General features: G+C 44.0%; 1 protein-coding gene across 1 annotated transcript; it reads right to left on the bottom strand.

Annotated features, from left to right (window-relative positions):
• Nucleotides 1-956: 956 nt before the first annotated feature.
• LOC309569522 (serine protease inhibitor A6-like) lies at nt 957-27,583 on the bottom strand. The gene is made up of 4 exons (XM_082275387.1): nt 26,957-27,583; nt 11,163-11,430; nt 5,169-5,325; nt 957-1,191 (listed from the first exon to the last, which is right to left on the bottom strand). The coding sequence occupies exons 1-4, from the start codon at nt 27,015-27,017 to the stop codon at nt 976-978; spliced, it is 702 nt and encodes a 233-aa protein (XP_082131513.1). The 5' UTR covers nt 27,018-27,583; the 3' UTR covers nt 957-975.
• Between the last annotated feature and the right edge of the window lie 334 nt (nt 27,584-27,917).

The following is a 27,917-nucleotide window of genomic DNA, read 5'->3' as shown; positions in this document are numbered from 1 at the left end:
ACAGAACAGACAGGATGGTATAAAGTGGCTTAACAACCACTTAAAAGGGGAAGTTGAGATTCCAGGGGGGGGGCATTTGCCCCCCCCTTGCCCCTACCTGCGGATGGATGCCCATGCTGCTAGTGCATATATGGGCTTGTTTTATATATGCACCTTTTTTTTATATTATTTTGACGGTATAGCAGCAGCTATTGGTTTGAATATTGTAAGTGATCTATTATTATTTAGGCTCATCCTCAAAGGTTTATCACCCTTTGTGTGGGATTGCATTTACCCAAGCGCTGAGTGGGTGGGGCAGGGCTTGGTCCTGATTTTGCTCCTTATTTTGTGTAAAGCTCTATGGTTCTTTATAGCCTGGGGTGCCCCCCATGAGGTCTGTCCTCACTGGCAGAGAGCAAGGGTTGCTCTACGATAGTTGGGCTGCCCCTGAGGAGAGACCTCATGGCACATCATTGATCATATTTGGTCAATGATATCACAGGATCCCCAGCTTTGTTATACTGTATATAGTGTATCCCCCCAGGTCAGTGATGCCATTTGTTAGACAATCCCTTGCCTTTTAGCCTCTAAATGGACAGAACAACTTTCTTTTACCATTCGACTCCTATTGATTTCAGTGGGGATTAGATTTGCCAAGCCGAACTCTAAATATGTTTGGCTCATCACTTGCAGGCTTCTTCTGGTCATGGCTTATGTTTTTTTTTTTTTATCTTTTTACAACATTACCTTGGGTCCTCAAAACTATCTGACTGCTTTATTATGAAAATTTTGACCAAAGCCCATGTTCGCTCTTTCCTACTCCACCCTATTGGGTCAATCTTGAAGCTCACCTGTTACCGGCTTGCATCTCCCTCACTCATTAACACAAATCGTGATACAGAGAAAAACAGAACACCGAAATTGTTCAGCACATTCACTTTATTCTGAGCAGAATGGCTTAATTTGGTGTAGCAATTCATATCTGCTTTATTACATTCATTCACTTTTCTTCCCCCAGGGATCTCGCCAAGATGGGTCCATGACTCGGCCAATCCCCAGCAGGGTTTCAGTATGTTTGTGGTAGAGCAGCATGATGAATGGTCGGTCAGCTTTGAATTCAGGGCTTGAGAGGACGACATCTAACTGGGTAGCAGTCGCACTACTCGCCTCTGTTTTTCCCTCTTCGATGTTGAAATAAGACTGGGTGAAAAACTGTCAAAACAAATAAGTAAAGAAAAAAATTAATAAAAAAGTTTAAATACTGGAAAATATAAAAAAACGTAACGCATTCCTGAACCTTGCACTCTGTATGTAACGCATTCCTGAACCTTGCACTCTGAACGTAACCAATACATACAATACAATGTTTTTAATGTACAGTATATTGCTGTTCTTAAAGTCTGAAACTTTTTAGTTCAACCAATTTATATACAACAGAATTTTGAGGAACCCACATCACAACAAATACAATATTTCACACAAATATAGCTATCTTATTCATAATATTGCTTAAAGTGGACGTCCAGTCAAATTCTAACTAAACCCAAACCTGCTTCCACCTCCATTCTAAGATTATTCTAACTTCTTTGTGAAAGAAAAGATGTGTATACTTACCTTTTCGGGCGGTCCAGTCACATGATTGGGTCCCAACACCAGGTTCAGTGTAGAGGATAGAGGAGTGATAATGGCTGCAGAGCCTGGGCAACAATGTCTCCAGTAGGCTTACTGTGGGGCATCCGTTGTCGGCTGTCCTTCCTCTCCACTACACAGACCAATTGTGATGGGTGGCTGGTAAGAGCGATGGTGGAGCAAAAGGGAAGTCTTTCTAAGCATGACTATTGTGACAGGAGTCACTTTGGGCGCGGGGTGACCAGGAAACTGGGGGGCACTGGGGATATGGTTTGGATGGCTCCAAATGGGACAGTGATATTCAGGAATGATGTCTCTCTTGAAATATGAAGATTTTATTCCCTGTTCATTGTGAGGTCTATGACCAGGAAGTACAACTCCTAATATGGGCATTCCAGGAAGTTTAATGTGGAGACCGACTGTCTAACGATGTTGCTTTTGTCTGAATAAGTAAATTGTGATATTCTTGTCTGAGGTGGCTTTCCATTCACCTATTGTTAAGTGTGCTAATGAACTCACCTGTTGTCTGCTAAGGGATGTATTGACACTCAGAGTAATGTGTATTGGGGGCTCGTTATGTAACCATTGTGTGATGTTTGGGGCTGGATTTGGGTCATTTTTCATGAAGTGACTTCATTACTTCTAACGTGTATATAAAGCGTGTATTCCTTTTCAATAAAGAGTCTGATTCCTGCTCGACCCTCAATACAGAGGCTCGTCTCGTACTTGGGGGGGGGGGGGGATTATTCGTATGGGTTTCTTGTTCGGCTGAGTGGAGTGTCCGGTAGCTGCCTTTGTGTTCAGGAATGAAATGTCCTAAACGACTGTAACCCCTTTCATACTCGGGGTGTCCTTACAACTATGAATCATTTTGGCCTTCATGGGTCATATAATCTGACATAAATTATTGTTACAAGAGCATGTAATGCTCAGAGGCGTACTTAGGGTCTTCAACACCCTTGGCGAGGAGCTGTACTGGCGCCCCCCGCGCTCTGTGATCAGAATGGTGAGTTGTGTTTACAACAGCTGCCTGTTCTTCTCTCTCAGCGGGGAGCGATCGCGGGTGGCCGACAGGAATCGGAGCGCGATCGCCCCCTACCTGCAGGCACGCGACCGACGTAGGGCTACGTCGATTCGCGCAGGAGGGGCTGCCTGCCGCAGTATATCTGTGGCGGGCGGTCCGGGAGACGTTACCTGGTGCCCTGAGACATATAGACCACCCAACAATATACTTATTCCTTAAAACATCGCTATTTCCAATATCTATGGAAAAGTTCATAGTCTTTCCTACATTATTTTCAATATGGCTCTTCCTAGAAGACACTGTACTATGTTATGTTATGCCCTGATGTTAAATATCTCATAGGTACTCTGTGAGCAAAACTTTTTTTTTTACTTTCTTATGCTTGTTCCTATTTATTTCCAATAAAAAGTTTATGGAACAAAAATGAAAAAAAAAAAAAAAAAGGCATACATAAGTCGCACCCGCAAATGGAAACGGTGTTCAAATCACACATGTGAAGTATAGCCGCGTTAGAGCGAGAACAATAATTCTAGCAAAAGATCTCCTCTGTAACTCTAAACTGGTAAACGGTAAAAAATTGTAAAGCAACGCCTAAGGAAAAATGAAAAAAATAAAAAATAAAATAAAATAAATAGGTAAATAAAATAAAAATGTAAAGCGCCCCCCCATCCCGCGTGCTTGCGCATCAAAGAGAACGCATACGTAAGTCGTGCCCGCTGATGTAAACGGTGTTCAAATCCCACATGTGAGGTATCGCCGCGATTGTCAGAGCTAGAGCAATAATTCTAGAAAAAGACCTCCTCTGTAACTCTAAACTAGAAACTGGTGAAAGATTTTAAAGCGTTGCCTAAGGAACAGTGAAAAATATAAAAAAATCTAATAAAATAAATAGGAATTTTTTTTTTTTTAAAGTGCCCCCCATCCCCGTGTGCTCCCGCACCAAAGAAAACGCAAACGTAATTCACACCCGCAAACGTAAACGGTATTCAAATTACACAATGAGGTATCGCCGCAATTGTCAGAGCGAGAGCAATAATTCTAGCAAAAGATCTCCTCTGTAAATGTAAACTGGTAACCGTTAAAAATGTTTAAATCATCACCTGAGAAACAGTGAAATAAATAACAATTAAAATAAAATAAATAGGAAAAAATAATAATTTTAAAGCGCCCCCCATCCCGTGTGCTCGCGCACCAAAGAAAACGCACACATAAGTCACACCCGCAAACGTAAACGGTGTTCAAATCACACATGTGAAGTATCACCACGATCGTTAGAGCGAGAGAAATAATTATAGCAAAAGTTCTCCTCTGTAACTGTAAACTGGTAACATTTTTTAAAACATCACCTAAGAAACAGTGAAAAAAATAAAATAAAATAAAATAAATAGGAAAAAATAATAATTTATAGCGTCCCAATCCCAGTGTGCTCGCGCACCAAAGAAAACGCAGTTGTCGCCATTCCAAGAGTGTGTGCAATTTTAAACCGTAACATGTTAGGTATCTATTAACTCCGCGTGACATCATCTTTCACAATATATAAAAAAATTGGGCTAACTTTACTGTTTCGTTCTTTTTAGATTCAGTGAAGTGTTTTTCCAAGAAAATTGCATTTGAAAGACCACTGCGCAAAAACCGCGTGACATAAAATATTGCAGCGACCACCATTTTATGGCGCTTTTCCACTACATGGAGCCGAACGGTTCGGCTCGCTTTTGTGCTTTTCCACTGCTGGTACCGCATGGTACGGTGTAGGAAAGGTTCGGTACGGTACGGTGTAGGAAAGGTTCGGTACGGTACGGTACGGCGGCGCTTTTCCACTGCATGGAACCGAACGGTACGGCTCTCAAAAACAGTACCACCTCGATTGTGGTTCCAAGAGGTACCATACCCGGTACCATATTCCACAATCCTTTGCATGCAGTCACTACTAGCCACTGATTGGTCAGAGAATCCCACCAATATTAGTATTGTAACTAGTAACATTACTTCGTTACCAAAAAAGTAATGTAGTTACTGTAATCAGTTACTTTGTAACTAGTTACCCCCAACACTGCCATATCCCACAATCCTTTGCATGCAGTCACTACTAGCCACTGATTGGTCAGAGAATCCCACCCACCCCGTTGTTATCCCACCCGCTTAACTTTAGTACTACTTTAGTGGAAAAGCAAACCATACCGTACCAAACCGAACCGTTCCAACACCGTACCATGCGGTACCAGCAGTGGAAAAGCAAACTGGGCCAAGCAGGGCCGAGTCGGTACTTGCAGTGGAAAAGTGCCATTATTCTCCTGAGTCTTTGCTAAAATATATCAATATAAAATGTTTTGGGCTTCTAAGTAATTTTCTAGCAAAAAATACTGATTTTAACTTGTAAACAACAGGTGTCAGAAATAGGCCTGGTCCTTCAGTGGTTAAATAGCTATAGTTTTGTTAAATATTTTCTGTGATGTGGGGACCTCAAAAGTCGATTGTACTGCATGTGATTTGATCAAATTAATGTAGTTTAAATCAGATACCAATCATGTCTTCTTACCCCCTTGTTTGAAACTTTTAGCTTTTCTTCCTTTGAAATCCCGGAGAAGTCAGTATCTGGACCATTCAACATGCTGTCTAGGCCCATGAGTGCCAATACACGTGTCATATTGACCGGATGGTTGAAGGATACTTTGGGTATGTAGAGGTTCACCAAGCTGTGGAGGAAAATGCACATCAGTGTCTGGATTAGCAATCCCAACCATCCCAGGCTTTTTCTCAATGAGGCAAAAAACGGAAAATTGTATACTCACCTTGCTGTAATTTTCCTTTCCTGACGCATCTTCATGGCAGCACATACTGGGTTGTGACTCCGCCCCCACAACCTTTGATAGGATTAGCAATCCCAACCATACCAGGCGTTTTCTCAATGGGGCAAAAAAACTGAAAATTGTATACTCACCTTGCTGTAATTTTCCTTTCCTGACGCATCTTCATGGCAGCACATACTGGGTTGTGACTCTGCCCCCACAACCTGATAGGATTTTTTAGCTATACATTTTTGAAGGAGAGACCCCCACAGCATTCACCTAAGAAAGGGTGGGATCTACGTACAGTATGTGCTGCCATGAAGATGCATCAGGAAAGGAAAATTACGGAAAAGTGAGTATACAATTTTCCGCTTTCCTGAAGCATCATGGCAGCACACACTGGGAAATAACTCGCCAGTTGGGTGGTTGCTAGCAAATATCATTTATTTACATGGAACTGAAGAACTGGCTTGAACAACCGATCTTCCGAATTCCGCAGTTGTTAACTGAGCAAAATCCACTTTAAACTTCAATCCTTTCAACTTCCATGCCATCAAGTGCAGTCTCTCAGGAGTTGGGTGTAGGAATTGGCCTTGAGAGAGAACATCCAGCGTAACTGGTAGAAGCAATGGGCTCTCTATGGTCAGTTGCAGAGGGGTCGTGAACCATGGTCCCCTCAGCCAAAAGGGGTTACTGCTATCACTGTTGATGCTGGTCTCCTCAGTCTGGATAGGAACCTGGCGATCAGAGGTGTTGGGGGAAAGATGTAGCCCAGCTGGAAATCCCAAGGGTGGTGAAGGCAGCCTACTCCCTCGGCTGAGGGGTAAAAGGCTCTTGCTAGGTATCTCTTACACTTGGCATTCACAAGTGTTGCTGCCAGGTTGATCTCTGGAGTTCCCCAAGTCTCGGTCAGAAGGGAGAAGGCTTGCTGACTCAGGGACTATTCGCTGTTTGACAGCTCAGGCTGTCGGCTAAAAGGTTCAGTGCTCCTGGGACATATATGGCTCTCAGATCTGTTAGATGTATTTGAGCCCAATCCAGGATAGGACAAACTTCCTTTAGCAGTGTACGACTCCTGGTTCCCCCCTCACTTTCAGATGTAAGCTACCACTACCTTGTTGTCCATGCGTAACAGAACGTTCTTTCCTCAGGTAAGGAGCAAATTCTAGAAGTGTCTGGAAGGCTGCTCTGAGTTCCAGTATATTTGAAACCACTCCTTGTGATTGGAATCACCAATGTCCCTGGGCCACTTGGTCTTGACAGTGACCTCCCCATCCTTCCAGACTGGCATCCGATGTTACTATCTCCGGATGTGGAGGAACTATATGCCGGTGTCTCTTGAGGTTGTGATATTGTGTCCACCATACCACCACCATATAGAATGCTTCACCACCCTGTAAATATAAATCTGCTGAAGCATCAATTTCCATCCCACTGCATTAGAAAGGAATTTTGCCGTTTCCTTTTGTACCATTGAGCCCACAGGATCATAGGGAAAGTGGCAGTCATAGAACCCAGTACGCTCATGAAAACTCTGTCAGGTAGAGAAGGTGCTGTTAGCAGTCGCTTTGTTTTTTGAATTATACGATCTACCTTCTCCTGGGGGAGTTCTATTATATACGCCTCCTGTGTCCAGTTCTGGAAAATCATCTCCTGGGAAGGCTGAAGATTGATTTTCCCCCAATTTATTACCCAATCGAATTGTTGAAGTGTAGTGATCGGTATCTTCCAGTGTCGTATGACACTTTCCTGACTGTTGGCCAGAAGGAAGATGTCGCCCCAGTAGTGGTGGATTTTTAATCCTCTCTTCTTAGTAAGATGATAACTGGTAATAGGATCTTTGTAAAGGTTCTTGGAGCAGTGGAGATTCCGAATGGCAAGCTTTGAAACTGGAAGTGTTGGTTGTCTACCGCAAAATGGAGAAATCTCTGAAAGATGACATGTATAGAGACGTGTAGATAAGCGTCTGATAAATCTATGGACAGCATCCAATCTCCTAAGTTCATTGCTAGTAGGATTGACTGAAGATTCTCCATTTTGAAGGATTCAACCTGAATCTTTTTGCTGAGATTCTTCAAATCCAGGACTGGTGGAAGGTCTCACATTTTTTTTTTCTTACCAGGAATAGTGGAGAATAAAATCCCATCCCTTTCTGGTTCGCCAGGACTTCTATAATTGCTTGTTTTTGAAGTAGATCTAACACATATTTCAGTAACAATCTTCTTTTTTCCATTATTGTTGGTAATCTGGTTGATTGGAAATTATATTTTGGAAGTCTGCTTTTGAATTTACACTTGTGACCGAGTTGAATGGTGAAAATTGTCCTGGGGTCTGTTATCTGATCTGCCCAAACCTGTATGAATAGCTTGAGTCTGGTTCCCACCTTTACAGGTTGGACGGGCGCCTTCAAAAGTACGTCTGGTGATCCGTGGTTGAGGAGGGTTTTGACTTTTGCAGCCTGAGAAAGGAAGACTGGGTACTTCTCCAGTTCCTCTTGAATTCTCTTCCGGGTCTATAAGATTATACCTCCCTGTATCTCTCTGGAAGGTTGCGTTTGAAAGATGGGCCTCTTTGAGGTTTTTGTCTTCTGTCGGAGAGAATCAGGCCCGATTTTCCGCCTGTCACTTTTAATATGGCGCAATCTAGTTTTGACCCGAATAGATTACATAGTTACTGAGGTTGAAAAAAAGACATCAGTCCATCCAGTTCAACCTATGATGTGTGTGTGTGTTTACTGTTAACCGTACATTGTATACCCCTGTATGTTGTACATTGTATACCCCTGTATGTTGTGCATTGTATACCCCTGTATGTTGTACATTGTATACCCCTGTATGTTGTACATTGTATACCCCTGTATGTTGTACATTGTATACCTCTGTATGTTGTACATTGTATACCCCCTGTATGTTGTACATTGTATACCCCTGTATGTTGTACATTGTATACCCCTGTATGTTGTACATTGTATACCCCTGTATGTTGTACATTGCATACCCCTGTATGTTGTACATTGTATACCCCTGTATGTTGTACATTGTATACCCCTGTATGTTGTACATTGTATACCCCTGTATGTTGTACATTGTATACCGCTGTATGTTGTGGTCTCTAAGGTGCCCATCTAATAGTTTTTTGAAACTATCAATGCTTCCTGCTGATACGACTGCTTGTGGAAGAGAATTCCACATCTTTACCGCTCTTACAGTGAACCCCTTACGCATTTTAAGGTTAAACCGCCTTTCCTCTAGTTTTAGTGAGTGGCCACGTGTCTTATTGTATTCCCTTTCTCTGAATAGTTTGTTCCTTATGCTAGGGTCGCCAGTACAGTATTTGTACATTGATATCATATCCCCCCTCAATCGTCTCTTCTCCAGAGAGAATAAGTTCAGTGCTTGTATTCTTTATTCTTTCCTCATAGCTGATGTCCTCCATTCCCCTAATTATTTTTTTGTCCTTCTCTGGACTCTTTCCAATTCCAGCACATCCTTCCTGAATTGATCCCGTCGTATGGTATTTTACACCAGTTAGTTTTGGACGCTGCCATCCAGGGCTTTAGCCACAAGGCTCTTCTGTATATTACTGAAGCCAATATGGCCCTAGCAGATGACCTAATGATGTCTACTGACGCTTCTGCCACAAAATCTCCAGCCAGCTTGAGTTCCTGAAGAGAGGATATCATTTTTTCCTGGTCCGCCCCTTCCCACAGTGACTTTTCAATGCTGGAGGTCCATCCTGAAATCGCTCTACCGACCACTACTGAGGTGATGGCTGGTCTGCAGGCGCCGCCTGCTGCTGAGTATGCTCTCTTTAGGCCAAGGTCAATCTTACGGTCGAGTACATCCCTGAAGGTCACTGCTTCTTCTATGGGCAGAGTTACATGCCTGGCTAATCGCATCAGAGAGGCGTCAACGACCGGTGCATAAATTCATGGATTCACATTGGGTTCTTTAAGCAGGTATACATTTGTTTTTCCTCTTATTGAGGCTAGTCTTTTTGTCTGGCTTCTGCCACTCTTTCTTGATGAGGTCCTCTAATTCATCAATGAACGGAAAGGACTCCGGTTCTTTCTTTAGGTTCAGGAAGTATGTCCTGATTTTACGTGGTGTTTCTTTCATCTCCAGCCAGCCAATCGCTTCTTTGACTGACCGGGCAAATGGTTAGACTAATGTGAAGTCAAATCTCACTGAAAGATCCAAGTCTTCGCTGTCGGATGAGGAATCCATCAGGTGGAGGGTGAGAAGTCACGGTGAAAGTGTTTTGAGCAGCTCTGTCTGGTTCAGGAGCTGATGCTTCTAGAATTCTTTCTTGCACTGATTCCCTGATGAGGTCTGTTACCTCTCTGGCATCTGACTCTTTTTCTCTTGTTGCTTCGTTAAGGCATTTGCGGCAGGATAGTTTTTTTGGGCGGGCCGGTGCTCCGCAAACCCAGCAGACATTTGCTGTAGGACGCTACCTGGTGATTAAACCGCTTGCCGACCGCCGCAAGTACATTTACTGCGGCAGTCAGCCCCTCCTGGGCAAAGCGACGTAGTACTACGTCGCTCGCCCAGGAGCCTGTAGGGGGCAAGCGCGCCGCCGGAGGCACGCTCCCGCTCACGGCCATCCCCGCGCGAGTGACCAGATGTCCGCCGGCCACTCGCGATCTCCCACTGGAGAGGGAGAAAGGCAGATGGCTGATGTAAACAAAGCCGCCTGTCATTCTCCCTGATGTAACTGCAGAGATCATACAATCCTGCTATGTAGGATTGTATGTCTCTGTGGTTACATCAAAAGCCACGCCCCTTGACAGTTAGAATCACGCCCCTAGGGACACACTTAACCCCTGGATCTCTAATAAAGTTAACCCCTTCCCTGCCAGTGTCATTTTTACAGTAACAGTGCATATGTATAGTACTGATTACTGTAGTAATGTCACTGGTACCCCCAAAAGTGTCAAAAATGTCAGTCAGTGGTCCGATCTGTCCGCCTGCAAAGTCGCAGTGCCGCAAAAAAATCGCAGATCGCCGCCATTACTAATTTTAAAAAAAACAATAAAAATGACATAAATCATTCCCGTAGTTAGTAAACGCAATAACTTTTGCGCAAACCAATCAAAATACGTTTATTGCGATTTTTTTTTACCAAAAATATGTAGCAGACAACAAATTGGCCTAAAATGTTAAAAAAATTAGATTTTTACATTTTTTTGGGGGAATTTCATATAAAAAAATGTGAAAAATATTGTTATTTTTTCAAAATTGACACTCTTTTTTTGTTTATAGCGCAAAAAATTAAAATCACACAGGTGATCAAATACCACCAAAAGAAAGCTCTATTTGTGGGGAAAAAAGAACATCAGTTTTATTTGGGTACAGCGTTGCACGACCGCGCAATTGTGAGTTAAAGCAACGCAGTGCCAAATCGCAAAATATGGCCTGGTCATTAAGGGGGAAAATCTTCCGGTTCAGAAGTGGTTAATTCTATCCAATTACAGTTATTCAGTAATATCCTGCCACCTAATGTCCTTAGTGGAAACTACTCCTAGTAGTTTTCTGTTTCCAGGCTTTTTACTGCAGTAGTTTCATTGCCTGTTATACAGTGTTGTGTTCTTATGGTATATCTCATTACCATCCTATTATCATTGTCAGTGTATCCTGCATTCATCCAGTAAACATCAAGATGCACATTGCTGCTTGTATGCATTTGGCTGATACATGTAACAGTGTTGATGGAGTTTTGTTTTAGGCTTCTCTCATGTATACCTGGTTGTCACCGAACGAAAGTAGCCTTTTATCATCTGGGGGGTCAGCCTTTGTTCCATGATGTAGGGATCACCCAGTGGTACGATGATGAGAAGGGATATGTTACCATAGTACGGCACTTCCACCACATCACATTTATTCTCAGTGTCCTTGTATGTCTTATACAATCCCCGTCGACGCATCATTGGCACTAAGACCGATTTCTCATAATACCTCGAGAAGTTTCTCATCTCTGTATTTTGATTGCAAAATTCTGATTCCCATAGACCTGGTGGAGCAAAAAAATGATTCCTTTAAAGGTAAACTATAGTGGTTTGGGATTCATTGTATTACATTTTTACATTTTTCAACGCTTGTATTTATTTATTTATTTTTTTTTACTATTTATATAATATATTTACACTTACCGACCACTTCATTAGGTACATCTGTTCAATTGCTTGGTAACAAAAATCACGTCAGCAACTCAATGCATTTAGGCATCTAGATGTGGTGAAACCGACTTGCTGAAGTTCAAACTGAGCATCAGAATGGGGAAGAAAGGTGATTTAGGGGACTTTGAACGTGGCATGGTTGTTGGTGCCAGAAGGGCTGGAGGGAGGTGTTCACGGGACTCTTGAGCTTAACAGAAGTGTCAAGAGTCAAGTCTCACTACAGTCCAGGATCTTTTGAGTTAACCAGAGGGTTACGAGTCAAGTTCTAGCACAGTTCAGTAATAAAGCATTTTTCAAGCGCCAGTAAGCGTTGGTCGGCATCCAGCTGGTTCTTACCAGTTGTGACTCTCTTGTCGCACTCAGATCATTCCATAGGTTTGCACTTCTGAATATCCTTGATGATATTTACATATACAATGACTAACTACTTTGTTATATCCTTGAAGGAATACTCATGTAATACACTATAATTTATGTAACTAATATAAACACTATTTATCATGTTATCTAGGAAATCAAATCTCTCCATATCCAGACCCCTGAAGAAAGGCCTACCCGCCTGAAACGCGTCGGATTGGAGGATTTCCTGTAACCAACATATACCATCAAGTATATGTATTACCGTCATCCCTACATCTTTGGTTTCACACCCATACATGAACTCTGTACGTTTGTATAAATTGTATACTTTTAGATCTATTACAGATCTAATTTATCTTTTTTGTTATTTAATAAAATGATTTAATTTTACTCTTTTGTGGAAGTGTAAAATCCCGCACCTAGGGGGAACCCCTCGTCTATTCAATCCAGCTGGCGCCAAGACAGCGCTAACAGGCATTTTTCTGCAAAGTGTCCCAGTTGTACCTAGTTGAGCCAGAGGAGTATCCCACTCATTCCCTTCTCCCATCCAGAGGAGTATCCCACTCATTCCCTTCTCCCATCCAGAGGAGTATCCCACTCATTCCCTTCTCCCATCCAGAGGAGTATCCCACTCATTCCCTTCTCCCATCCAGAGGAGTATCCCACTCATTCCCTTCTCCCATCCAGAGGAGTATCCCACTCATTCCCTTCTCCCATCCAGAGGAGTATCCCACTCATTCCCTTCTCCCACCCCCATTTTCAAATAAACAAAACAAACCAAAGATTGTCTCAACCCTCACACTTGGGTATTCAGCTTAAATGGGCTGAAGGTGTCACCGGTAACAATGGCAGACCCATATCAGGCACAATGCCTGGAAAATCTGCTACACTAAGATCTGTATACAGTCGACAGCGAGGCACAGGGACATCAGGCAGAGGCATAGTAGGGACATAAGCCGAGTTTGGTACACAGATGGCAGGGAGGCACAGAAACATCAGGCAGAGGCAGAGTCAGGACATAAGCTGAGATCAGTACACAGTCAACAACGAGGCACAGGAACATCAGGCAGAGGCAGAGTCAGGACATAAGCCAAGTTCAGTATACAGTCAGCAACGAGGCACAGGAACATCAGGCAGAGGCAGAGTCAGGACATAAGCCAGGATCGGTACACAGACGGCAGCGAGGCACTGAAAGACTAGGCAGAGGCAAAGTCAGGACATAGACTGAGATCAGTACACAGTTGTCAGCGAGGCACAGGAACATCAGGCAGGGTCAGGACATAAGCGGAGATCGGTACACAGTCGGCAGCGATGCTCTGAAAGATTAGGCAGAGGCAGAGTCAGGACAAAAGCCGAGATCAGTACACAGTCAGCAGCGAGGGACAGAAACATCAGGCAGAGGCAGAGTCAGGACAAAAGCTGAGATCAGTACACAGTCAGCAGCGAGGGACAGAAACATCAGGCAGAGGCAGAGTCAGGACATAGACTGAGATCAGTACACAGTGGACAGCGAGGCACAGGAACATCAGGCAGAGTCAGGACATAAGCCGAGATCGATACACAGTCAGCAGCGATGCTCCGAAAGATTAGGCAGAGGCAGAGTCAGGACAAAAGCTGAGATCAGTACACAGTCAGCAGTGAGGCACAGAAAGATTAGGCAGAGGCAGAGTCAGGACATAAGCCGAGATCGGTACACAGTCGGCAGCGAGGCACAGAAACATTAGGCAGAGGCAGAGTCAGGACATAAGCCGAGATCAGTACACAGTTGGCAGCAAGGCACAGAAATATCAGGCAGAGTCAGGACACAAGCCAAGATCGGTACACAGTTGGACAGCAAGGTACATGAGCACAAGACAGGACCAGAGTCAGAATACAAACTGGGGTCACAGCAGGTGGGCAGGGGTCCAAAGACAAGTCAGGAGCAAGTCATACATGGGTAGGCAGGTAAGGCAGGTCAAGGTGCAGGTTAAGCAGGAACTAGCTGAAGACTACTCAGCAATTCATTCATATCATAGCCCAACTTAAATGCGCCATTTGGCGCGAGTGCTCGCAGTGAGTGTGCATGTGCATATATTCTGTGCACACGCCTGTTGTGCAGTGAGCCCTTGCTCATAATGATGAGCATGTGATAGCCTTCTTGTTCCAACACAAGCTGATCTTCTCTTACACAAGCTGTGTGTGTGACTATTTCAGTAGAAACTAAAGAAAAAAAAATTTAGTAAAAAAAAAAGAATTTGTAAATTGTAGGTCTAGCTCTGCCCTTTTACTCTGGAGATCTAGAGATTGGCCTACAAGCGTCTTACGGCAAATACAGCCCTTTCAGGATAGACTATAGAAAAAAGTTAGTCCGATGATTGTTGTATCTGTAGTTTTGTAACATTTGTTGCTCTAAAATCCACTTTTGGGGGGCGTGGCCAGCTGGAGACGGAGATGGACGCTCTTCTCTGAGGCTCTGTGGACAGGAACGGACACCAGTGACTATGAGCACAGATCCACACCCCATCGGCTCTCCTAAAGCACCTCACCTGATCCCCTAGCCACCCGAGACATGTTGGCCAAACGGAAGGAGGAGAGACAACGGCAGAAACTTACGGCGTAAATGTTTCAGCCCGTGGCCCGGCTAGGCCAAGATGGCGCCGGTGCCGCGGCCTTACAACACAGCTCCATCCCTTCTCAGCCATCCGCTCAGCCCGGATTATTAAGAGAGATGGCAAATGTTACCTCAGACACAGAGGATTCCCCGCTTAGAACTCCGACCACCGGGAGCCCAGCCAAGGCGTGGACGCGGATGAATCCCCCCCCATCTGGAAATTCAGAGGTGAGCCAGACACACCACTTTACTGGGCCGCAACTTCTACGGCCTGGCACCATGGCCATGTATCCAAAACGCTAATCAACCGTTCCTGGATACCACACTAAAAGAAATAATGCTCTCAGTGAGAAACACCCTGCAGTCAGATACGCTGTCTTTCATGCAGCAATTTAAACAGGAGGTCACTAACATGGGGGACAGAATCACTCAGGTGGAAACTAAAATGGACACCTGTGCCCTTGCTGTAAACAAGATTGTAGAAATGCAAACTGAGCATGACAAAGACCACATATGGATTAAAGATAAAATAGCAGACCTGGAGGATAGGTCTCGTCGGAACAACATTAAAATCAGAGGGATTCCGGAGGACATACAACCTCAAGACCTATCACCAGACTTGTATAAAGTACTCGAAATTTCTACTTGAGTAAAAGTACAAGTGCTCGATCAAAAAATTACTTGAGTAGAAGTGGAAGTGCTTGCAGAAAAAGTTACTTAAGTAGAAGTACTAAAGTATTCAACATTTTTTTTACTTAAGTATTGCAAGTAGTTTTTTCAAAAAATTTGCTACTTAAGTACTAAAAGTAAAAAGTACCAGTAGTTTTGAAAAAAAATTCTACTCAAGTACTGAAAGTAGAAGTAGAAGTACTGTGTTATGTAGTTATTAAAGAAAGAAGTCAAAAGTATGAACATCATATTGGTTTTTATTATTTCAAATGATTTATTCAAATGATTAACCTGTGTTTGTTAGTAGTTTCTTGATGCACTTTAAGCGCTGTAGCACCATTTATTTGTTTGTTTCATATTTTCTTTTTATTGGAAAGATTTGGTATAGCAGCTTTTATTATACACAGCCTTTATTTTCGTATGCGCTGATTTACAAATGACATTATACTCATTTTTTGAGCTTTATGCAACCTGCCATCTACTGTTCTGGCAGTGGTCATTTTTTTAAAAGTAACGAGTAACTATGCAGCACAAAAAAAAAATACTTGAGTAGAAGTATCGAAATCATCGAAAAAATGTAGTGAAGTAAAAGTAGAAGTAGGAGAAAAAAATTCTACTCTAGGAAAGTACAGATACTGCATTTCGGTACTTAAAGCGGAGTTCCAGCCATTTACTCACCTGTCCAACGGTCCAGCGTTGCGGCCGCCGGAAGCCTCGAACCTCTCCCTCGGCGCCGGCATCACTGCTGTGGGCACCCGACTGTTACAGTTTGTGGCTTCACAGCCGGGTACCCACTGCGCATGCGCCAGTCGCGCTGCGCGCCGTGATTGGCCGGCAATCTTCTGGGACCTCTGACGTGTCCCAGAAGATTGCAGGGAGGGAGGGGGAGAGGAGAACTTCCGCTCAGGGCGCCGCGGCGCTCCGAGCGGAAGTGGGAGCGGGTACCTGTCAAAACTAGGTACCCGCTCCCCCCCCCCAAAAAATGACATGCCAAATGTGGCATGTCGGGGGGTCAGGACTCCCTAAAGCGGAAGTTCCACTTTTGGGTGGAACTCCGCTTTAAGTACAGTACTTAAGTAGTTCTACTTCGTTACTATACATCTCTGCCTATCACCTTATGTCAGGAACCTGATTAAAACTATTCTACCTGAGCTTAAAAGTATTGAGCTGGTCATTGACCGGATCCATAGGCTGCCTAAACCCTCACACCTGCCAGACGCAATCCCCAGAGACGTTATCCTCTGCATACATTTTTTTCATGCTAAAAACCAGCTGATGCAGAAAACGAGAGCACTGGGTTCCCTACATGACCCATACACCCATCTGCAAATCTATGCGGACCTCTGACAACACACCCTACCAAAATGTAGACAACTAAACAATGTCACAAAAGCCCTCAGGAATCATAAAATCATATACCAATGGATCAATCCGGCCAAACTCATGATTACCTACCAAGGCACCAAACACCTCATAACCTCGGCTGACGAAGGCCTACAACGTCTGCACACGTGGGGGATTATCCCAGAATTAGCACCACCAAAACCGTACGATGGGGGAAACAGGAATCCATCCCAAAACCTTTCCGATGCCGCAACGTAACAACCGTAAATCGCACAGCAGATAATCCTAACCTGTGGTTACTACCAGCTACTATGCCCGTTCTTTCACCTGTTGGCCCACAGCTGTACAAACTTTTTACCCCAAACCTATCTTGTGCACAGTTTGTGCTTATTAAGGATACTTCTATTTCTTTTTTCCTTTTGTTGTTTTTTCGCTAATATTCAACTTTAGCTCCAGCATCCACTACTCTCTCATACACTTAAAGCACCGTTAAGCCTACGGTAATCCGCCTACTTGAAGAATTCCATTTCTATCCACAGTCCCGTATTCAATTGACTTGTATACTCAGCATCACCACTGATGCTTGACACTCTAAGTTGCACCTATTACAGCATTGAACATGACCATTAAAATCCTTTGCATCAACGCCAATGGATTAAATCATCCAGCAAAAAGATAATTCCTGTGGAAGCTAGCGATAGATTCACATTGCAATATACTCTGCATGCAGGAGACTCACTTTCATGCATTTAGTCCTCCCACATGCTCCAATAAACACTGCAGCAAGATATATACTGCCAATGCCCCAGCAAAGAAAAAAGGAGTACTTGTAGCCATTAAGAACTCACTCACTTTCCAATTGGAATCCTGTAATACAGATCCAGACGGTCGGTATATCATTTTAATCTGTACCATTAATAACAAGCCATATACTATCGTGTCTGTGTATGCTCCCAATACCCACCAGTTGAAATTCTTACGCAAACTACACAAGAAAATGAACCATCTGCAACGAGGATCCATCATTTGGTGTGGAGACTTCAAAGTTACCCCAGACCCACTTCAGGACTCAACTGCTCAAAGCAAACGAGGGAAACTGGCCTTCAGTCCGTTTTTGCATTCTGCACAATTGTATGACATTTGGAGATGCCATCATGTGGAGGAAAAAGACTTCACATTCTTCTCTCCGTGCCACGACTCATACTCACAGATTGACCTTTTCTTGACAGATCAATGGACACTACAAACTATTACCTCCTGAACATCCTTCCATGCACATGGTCGGACCACTCTCCAATCTGCTTGGTTATAAAGGACAACCCTCTCTCCTCTCCAGTATCCCTTTGGCAGTTGAACACCAGGGTCCTGCAAACAGGCTCTGACTTGGACTACCTCCGTTTAAAACTTGAGGAATTCTTTCAACTAAACGAGGACTCGGTATCTGACCCGTTCACTATCGGGGCCTCACATAAAGCCTTTATGAGGGGAATTCTAATACAATTGGGGGCTAGAGGAGGCAGCACATTAGACATTTTAGAGGCCATTCAAACAACTGACTCCTTAAACAAATGCAAACCAAGCACAGAACTTAAATCAAAACTCTTAAAATTAAAACTCGACTTAAGAACAGCATTATTAGAAAATTTTGAAAAAACCTAGCGAAGATTGAAAATGCATTTTTATGTAAATGGCAACAGAGCAGGTAAATTATTAGCAAACTATGTAAAAGGGAATAGAACCAAAACCGATATCCCCTATCTTTATTACCCCACTTCCAATCAGAAATTATTGGACCCACAGGCCATAGCTAATGGCTTTAGCACCTATTATGGTACTCTCTACAATCTAAAAGATGACCAAACTCAAACCCAACCTACTTGTCAATCTATTCAAGAGTTCCTAGACTCTGTACAATTAACCACACTATCTCCCGACCAACTGTCCACACTCAATTCCCCCTTAACAATAGGTGAAATTACCGCAGTCATAGATGCACTACCAAACAATAAAGCATCAGGCTCAGATTGGTTCGTCGGGGAATACCAGATTGGTTCGTCGGCTAGAATTCAAATTCATTCTAGCGACTAACATGGCCCAAATCTTCAATGCTGCTGCCTCCATTTTCTCATTTCCATCTGAAATGCTTGAAGCACTAATTATTGCACTGCCAAAGCAGGGAAAGAGCCATGCTACCCACAAAATTTTAGACCCATCTCCTCGCTCAACCACAACGCCAAAATCTATGCCAAGGTAATAGCGAATAGACTTATCGACTTGCTCCCCACCCTGATAAATCCCGACCAAACGAGATTTATTAAAGGAAGGCAAACTTTGGACGCGACCCACAGAATGATCAATGCCATTCATTGTACTGGACGCCATAGAATGGCTTCTCTGCTTCTATCATTAGACGCAGAGAAGGCATTCAACAGAGTTTATTAAAGCGGAGTTCCGGGCACAAAATCTGTATTTTTTTTTTTGTGCCCCTCCGCTAGCTACACATAACCTGAAAAGGAATTGGATAGTTATTTTTTTTTTTTGTATACTCACCTTGTAATTGAAGATCGTAAATACTCACCTCAGGGTACTTCCTCCTCCAGCGCCGAGGCTCACCCCGTCACTTCCTGCCTCGCAATGATTCCTGGGAGCTGAACGTCATCGCTCCCAGGAATCAATGCGACGGCACCGGCCCCGCACGTCACTTCCGGGCGACGCCGCATTCCCCTGCTAAACAGCTTCTGGGCATGCCCAGAAGCTGTTTAGGAATGCGGCGCCGCACCGGAAGTGACGAGAGGGGCCGGTGCGGCGCATTCTGGGAGAAGAAGACACCGAAGAAGACACCGAAGAGGACCGCGCCGGCTTCAGCTGCCCACAAGAGAGATGGAAACTCTGTGGAAGAAATTTTCAAAGTAAGTATTTCTTCTAAAAGGTAAGTGCGAACCGGGACAGATCAGAGGCTAGCCATTGTGGAATGTGCTAGCCCTGACTGTCCCGGGGGTATGTTCAGTAAAAAATAATTTCTGTGCCCGGAACTCCGCTTTAAACACAATAGGCTAGGTGGGACTTTAAGTGAGACCCCAGCAGGTAGTGCCCGGCGTCTCCATCCCTATATCAAGAAAAAAATGAGGTTGAAGGATTATAAGAGGTGCATGAAAGTCAGCCAGCCCCTAGTCTGATGTACTCACCCTCCAGTCTGTCACCAACCAAGTAGACCTGTCTCTTGATACAAAGAACAGGGGTTCTTTGTATTCTCAGTAGAGCATGACCTGCTTGTCTCACACAAAGTCCCAAATAGGAAATTAGGGATAGAAAGGCATTGTGCTTTACAGGCCATGCCCCATATATAAAATCCCTATCTGTCTTTATACGGCATCCACCAAGGGGATGGAGGTGTAATGCTTCTCAGCTGCCATGTGCTTCCAGTGTGGAGACACTAAATTAGGAGTGTTAGGACTGCAGATTTAACAGGGTGCCGTGAAGAGGCTCTGCAGCTTACACATGAGTTTATTGGCTTTAACTCCAAAAAACTCTCAACAAATTCGGCTTTCAGGGCCACATCTTATCAGCAATTATGGCATTATACTTACGTCCCTCAGCTCGTGTCTATTGCTCCTCTATGCTCTCTAAACCTTTCTATATAACAAACAGCACCAGGCAGGGGTGCCCCCAGTCACCATTAATCTTTAACTTGATGGTTGAACCTCTTGCGAAAAGTATTAGGGCTAACACGACCATCGAGGGCATAAAATTGGGACATATTGAGCATAAAACAAGCCTATTCGCGGATGACATCATCCTAATTCTCTCTAACCCCAACTCTTCCCTGGCGTTGGTAAATGCTTTGCTAAATGAATTTAACCGTATATCGTATTATAAGGTTAACACAGCCAAATCCTCTATACTAGCCCTTGGTGTACCTCCTGAACTACAGACCCAACTGAGCGGGACATACTCTTTTGCGTGGGCTAGCGATTCAATTCCCTATTTGGGTGTTAAATTGACCAAATCAATCATTGTATGAGGCAAATTGTTCTCCTTACTTAGAAATAGAAAGTATTTCCAAACTGAATCTCACATGGTCCGGTAGGCTTGCAGCATTTAAAATGCTCAAACTACCACAACTTATCTACCTTTTTAGGACCATTACCATACCTCTGCCTAAATCTTTTTTCTCCTCAATACACGCAATCATAAAGAAATACATATGGCACAACTCTAAACCAAGATGTGCACAATCAATTCTGACCAAACACAGATCAGTCGGGGTATGTCGATTGTATGGACTACTACCTTGCCTCCCTACTGACACAACTTAAAAGTTGGTTCTCCGCAAACCCCAACTGCCAATGACAGAATATCGAATCCCCCCGGGTGAAAGGCCAAAACCTCCTAGTGTGGCTTTATAGTAAACCACACATTACTCTAACAAATACCTATCCCCCACTATCATAGCTACAGTGCGAGCTTTCTACCACCTCACGTCTCTCATACTAGATGTCCACACACCACGCAAGGTCCCAATACCTATTTCCACACTCTCCATACTTATACCAGACATATCTACAAAGTCATGGCAAGAATCAGGGATAGAGTTAGTATCTGATCTATACGAAGGAGACTAAAGCCTCGTACACACGCACCAATAGTTGGCCGACCGGTCAGGCCGTCTTTTGTCCAGTGTTATTGTGTTGGTTGAAATGTGCTCTAGACTGCACACGAATTTTGTCGGCCAACAAAAACCAACTTCAGAAGTGATGTCATGTGCTGGTCTACTTTTCATGTGTTTTTTCTTCTCTGAGCATGCCCAGTCTTGCTCAACTGATTTTTGTCGGCCGAAATCTGTACTGACTGAGGAACAATCAGCCGTTCTGCTGACGGCCAACAAAAATTTTATAGCATGCACACCAGGATTTTTTCGGCCGAAAAGTCAGAGTCGGTTGTCGGAAGCATCATACTAACAACCCGAAAATCGGCAGATCGGTCGTCGGACGAAAATTCCCGGCCGAATTTCCACTCGTGTGTACTGGCCTTTACTCAAACCCTTCTCTTCCTTACAAAAAGCTTTCTCTCTCCCCAACTTGGATTACTTCAAGTACTTCCGCATAACCCATTGTTTACTACGCATTCCCAGTATACATTTCAGCATACCAAAAAAGCATTGCAATACCTTACAACAACCAGGGCCAATAATATAACACAAAAGTGCAGCGCTAAAAATTAAAGTGAATATGATAATGAATAGAAAAATTCCAGTATTCATAAAGAAATATATAAAGAATATGGGTAGTGTCCAAATAAATGAACACAGTGACAACAAAAACTAGTGCAAAATAAAGATGAATCCGCATGCAGGATATTCCAAGGAAGGGCTCCATCAACCATAAATGAATATGTGGAAAAGAAACAGAAGCCCATAGCGTGATCCCGTAAAAACTTAGGCAATATTTAGTAAAGAAAATTACTCACATATTTACAGATGATAACAGGCATATCGAACAAGCTGATAATAGGGTAAAAGCGCGGCGTCCCGCAAGTTTCCCGAGCAGCATACAATGTATCACAAAAAGGCCGGCTTCTTCCAGGGGGCGTGTGGACGTTGCGTCTGATGGAGCCAACTAAGGAGTACTAAGCCTGACATCCCTTAATTACATTGATCCCATCACCTGTCTGGAGAGGCGGCCCCTCTTATCTGGAAAGCAACCACGGAATTCTGAAATACTTGGGTCCAACATCCGACCATACTGGTTTGGTTATTAGCTGGGAGAGGCTGACTCATTCAATTGAGCAGCCACGGAATTTTGGTAAGCTGCTTATTATTATACCTGATCACAGAGGTGTCCCCTTCTTACACTTATCCTTGGTGTCACTGGAAAGAATCCCTTCCTTGGAATATCCTGCATGCGGATTCATCTTTATTTTGCACTAGTTTTTGTGGGACTGTATTCATTTATTTGGACACTACCCATATTCTTTATATATTTCTTTATGAATACTGGAATTTTTCTATTCATTATCATATTCACTTTAATTTTTAGCGCTGCACTTTTGTGTTATATTGTTTTGCTTGAATCAGTGTTAGTTGATTTTGTGCCAGCTGCTTACATTTAATCGTTTTTCTCACTTATCACATTGTCACATTAGCGCGGAAATTTTCTTTATATTATTTAACCAGGGCCAATAGCAAGGGTATTACACTATTCTATCAGCTATTAACCACTTGCCGACCGCTCACGTTGAGGGTACTGCGGCAAAGTGGCTCGTTATCGTCCAGCGACGTAGACCTACGTCGCTGGATCCCGCCCCCTCTTGGCGGTGCACGCACGCCCCTGGAGGCTCGCTCCCGCTTTATTCAGACACAGCGGGAGTCGGGCCAGGGGAGGAGAGGCAGTGATCATCACCGCTCTTCCCCGATCGTCGGGGATCGAGTGAGGAAATCCGCCCACTTGTGTAAACAGAGCGGGCGGATCTCCTATGTGACAGACAGTGACAGATCACAGGATTCAGCATAGCTCAACCTGCGATCTGTGTCTGTGTCACACAACCCCCTCCCCCCACACACGTCAGTAAGCATGAGGCATACATTTAACCCCTTGATCACCAATAAAGTTAACCCCTTCCCTGTCAGTGTCATTATTACAGTAACAGTGCATATTTTTAGCACTGATTACTGCAGTAAAGTCACTGGTACCCCCAAAAGTGTCAAAAATGTCAGTTAGGGGTCCGATCTGTCCGCCGCAATGTCACAGTCCCGCAAAAAAAAAAAAAAACGCAGATTGCCACCATTACTAGTAAAAAAAAATAAACAATAAAAATAACAAATCTTTCCCGTAGTTAGTAAACGCGATAACTTTTGCGCAAACCAATCAAAATACATTTATTGTGATTTTTTTTTACCAAAAATATGTAGCAGAAAACAAATTGGACTAAAATGTTAAAAAATTTTGATTTTTAAATTTTTTTTTGGGAATGTTATATATCATAATGTAAAAAAATATTGCTTTTTTTTTCAAAATTGTTGCTCTTTTTTTCAAAAATTAAAAATCGCACAGGTAATCAAATACCACCAAAAGAAAGCTCTGTTTGTTGGGGAAAAAAGGACATAAATGTTATTTGGGTACAGCGCCACACGACCGTGCAATTGTCCGTTAAAATAACGCAGTGCCGAATCGCCAAATATAGCCTGGTCAGGAATGGGGTAAAATCTTCCGGTCTTAAAGCGGTTAAAAATACGTTCATTGAGGATTTTTTTGTCAGTGACATGTAGCTAAATACATGTTGGCCTAAATATATGACAAAAATTGAATATATTGGATATTTTTTAACTGTCAAAGTAGAAAATGTCAATTTTTTTGAAAAATTTTCGCTCTTTTTTTTATTAATATCGCAAAAAATGAAAATTGCACAGGTGATCAAATACCACCAAAAGAAAGCTCTGTTTGTGGTAAAAAAAGGACGTAAATTTCGTTTGGGTACGGCGTTGCATGACCGTGCAATTGTCATTTAAATTTGCGCAGTGCCAAGTTGCAAAAAGTGGCCTGGACGTAAAGCAGGAAAATCCTCCGGTGGTAAAGTGGTTAAAAAACAAAACCTTAAACAAAAAATGTAACGGATAATGTAGGGATTTTCTAATTGCAGGTGATAATGATGGATTATGGGTATTGACAATCGGTGTTTAAGGCATTGATTCCCCTTTGGGGGCAATAGGAGGTTGACTTATGGCCTTCTGGTGTATTCAGTCCATTATTATTTATCAATGTGATTTCGATGTTATGAATTGTTTGTTTTTTTCTGTTATTTTTGTACTATTATTATTGAAACATTTAATAAAGAGATATTGAATATAAAAAACAAAACCTCCTTTCATAAAACACCCCAGATGATAAAAATGGGAAAGAGACTTTAACGAAACCATTGCTGATCACCAATGGGAATTTGCTCTCTCTCTTAGTTACCAAGCAACTCGCTCTGCCAACTTATGGGAATTGATCTGGAAACGAACCCTTAGATGGCATACCACACCATCCCTATCCCGCAAATTCAACCCTTCCAATTCCCCTCTCTGCTGGAGGAATTGCAGAAATCATGGCACTCTTCTCCACATCCTTTGGGATTGTCCACAACTGACCACAATCTGGACAGCAATATTCTCCTAAATACGAGAGGTCACCGGAACCTTTCTCACGCTCTCACCTGCGTTAGCCCTCCTGAGTATAGGGATTAACAAGATCACCAAAAGCCAACGCACTGTAACCACTCATATCCTTCTAGCAACCAGGCTAATGATCACACGCCGATGGAAATCATCTGACCCAATCACTATTGACAGCGTGATCGCACTGGTACATACACATGGCTCCTACAAACAGATGTACGCATCCTCACAGGCAGTGCTTTAAGTGGCCCAAAAGAGGTGCCGGTACTCTATTATAGCCTATACATTTTTTTATATCAGGGCCCCCACAGAGCGCCCCCCCCACATCAGGGTCCCCACAGAGTGCCCCCCCACCCCACATTAGGGTCCCCACAGAGCACCCCCCCTCCTCACATTAGGGTCCCCACAGAGCCCCCATCCCACATCAGGGTCCCCACAGAGCACCCCCCTCCTCACATCAGGGTCCCCACAGAGCGCCCCCCCACCCCACATTAGGGTCCCCACAGAGCACCCCCCCTCCTCACATTAGGGTCCCCACATAGCCCCCCCATCCCACATCAGGGTCCCCACAGAGCCCCCCCATCCCATCCCACATCAGGGTCCCCACAGAGCACCCCCCTCACATTAGGGTCCCCACAGAGCCCCCCATCCCACATAAGGGTCCCCACAGAGCACCCCCCTCCTGACATTAGGGTCCCCACAGAGCCCCCATCCCATCCCACATCAGGGTCCCCACAGAGCACCCCCCCTCCTCACATTAGGGTCCCCACAGAGCCCCCCCATCCCACATCAGGGTCCCCACAGAGCCCCCCCCATCCCATCCTATCCCATCCCACATCAGGGTCCCCAGAACTGCTCCTGCTCACGTTTTTAGGCTGAGGCTGACACACGGACTCACTGTGCTGTGCTGGCCTGGAGTAGCTGGAGGGAGGAGGTGGGTGGAGCAAACACTCCACTTGGCGCGCAGCAGAGGAGGAAGGAGACTCCGCAGTGTATGCTGGGGCCTCGCTCTCCTCCTCCTCAGATGACATCACTGGTTGCTAGCACACCAAAGATCTTGCAAAAGCAGTCCAAAAAACTTTATTCAAGATAAGATCACATCAGAAAAATATAGTGCAACGTTTCGGAGCCGCACAGGACCCCATTCGTCAGGCAACTTGAATCAAGTTTTTGGACTGCTTTTGCAAGATCCTTGGTGTGCTGGCGAATATGTATCTACTTGTAACTACTCCAGTTGCCAACTGGTGATCGCTTCAGCACCCAGTACACGAGCCTACAAACCAGGAAGGTGTGCGATAGGAATATAAACTATACTATCACTGGTTGCTAGACGCCGGGCGGCGATAGCAACCAGTGCACTGCAGTACAGGCCAGCAGCGTAGCAGCTCTGCTGCTGCTGCTGGCCTGGGCTGGGACTCCGGAGCAGGGGGACTCACTGGTGGTGACTGGTCTAGCTCTGGAGTGGGAAATGAGAGTACCGGTAGGCCAAGGCGCCCGGAGAGGTGGTGGTATGCTCAAGAGCCATATTTGGAAGTGGCGGTTCTGAGTACCGGTGCGTACCGGCCCACTTAAAGCACTGCTCACAGGGTAGAGCTCATTCTAGCAATCTTACATTGTCCCCATGGTTTAACTGGTATGAACGATACTCCCACGAATTTGTGAGTATTTCTCCTTAGCTTGTTGAGCTAATCTCTTTTTGATTGAGTATATCACTTGGTGCAATATTGGAGACGTCTCCCCAGCCCAATAGCACAGTTAGGTCCCGATAGGGGTGCTGGGGCTGGGGTGGCTGATTCCGTTCATGGCCTAACCACACAATCCGGGAAAGTTAAACATTATCCAATTACCTGTATCGTTATTGTATGATGCTACCTGTACCTATGTCCTACTTGTTTTACCCCAGCGAATAACTGTGGAAACATTGTTTATATACTGTATATCAGTGGTCCTCAACCCTGGCCTACAGAGCCCACTAACAGGCCAGGTTTGCAAGATAACTGAAATACATCCCAGGTGATATCATTTGCTGCTCAGTGATTGCAGTGTTCTAGTCTGCATCTCCCCAAGGTAATACTTAAAATCTGGCCTGTTAGTGGGCCCTGAGGACCAGAGTTGAGGACCACTGCTGTATATGATCTGTTTGTAATCCTGTTTTCTTTCTTCTTTTTGTTGTTTGAAAGAAAATTAATAAAAACGATTGAAATCTAAAATCTACTTTCTATAATCAACAGTAAAATGGACTTACCTTCAAAGACTACATAATCTATGAGAACCATCAATGTGTTGGAATACAATTTAACGTACATATCCTTTATCTTATGATCTGTTCTGTCACTCACAATCCTACTGATTGTTTTCTCAGTGTCTGAGGGTCACTAAAGCTGAAAGATTGAAAGGAGGCGTTGTAGTATTGAGCCACATTCTGTTGGTATTCTGGTAAAATATTTAACGACTTTTCTACCAGGATCTCATTCCCAAGCTTGAATTCCATGTCTTCTTTTGGCTGACTTAACACTTGAAGGAGCTTTCTATTGCCCTCATGCATCTCCTCCTCTGTCATGGTGTCTTCCAGGTCTAAAAACATGAGTAGATTCTCCCGAGTTGTTGATTGGGCACCAAGAGCCAGCATGGAGAACGTTATGTAGAGGCTGAGTGGTGAAACAAATAGGTTTGGTGGGGTTCCTATCGCTGGCACGGAAATCGTTGGATAAAGCATCAAGCCAAAGTTCATTTGAGCTTCAGATAGCGCTGAATGTTTCCAGTGAAGGTTGTAGCTGTGTTCTGGATTTGGTTTCAAAGGGCCAGAAGCAAGGATCAGCGAGATGAACAACTGGAGGAGAAGAAGAGTCTTCATCTTTCTTTCACACCAATTCCACACCTGTGTAAAAAAATGAATGTTTTCGAGTTATTACCAGTAAACTGCTAAAGTGCACTTACCTGTAGCGGTGGCTTCTCTTCAGTCCCCTGGCATCTGATTGAGTCCTCAGTCCTCCCACCTCCTCCTCGGCCAATGGCATGGGGTTCGGGCCCGCTTCCTGTTTGGCCAGGAGGAGGATCCATGTGACAATAGCGAATTTTCATTCGCTATTGTCACACAATGGGTGGGCTCGGGGTGAACTGCCCTGCGCCCCGGGTCCACCCTTTCCTGAAGCCTATCAGAGCCTCTGGCTCTAATCAGGTGACAAAAAAAAAAGCCCCATTGAACT

The sequence above is a fragment of the Pelophylax lessonae genome, assembly GCF_965119305.1.
Source record: "Pelophylax lessonae genome assembly, chromosome: 13".
Classification (NCBI taxonomy): domain Eukaryota; kingdom Metazoa; phylum Chordata; class Amphibia; order Anura; family Ranidae; genus Pelophylax; species Pelophylax lessonae.
This window is presented reverse-complemented; position numbering and strand designations above follow the sequence as displayed.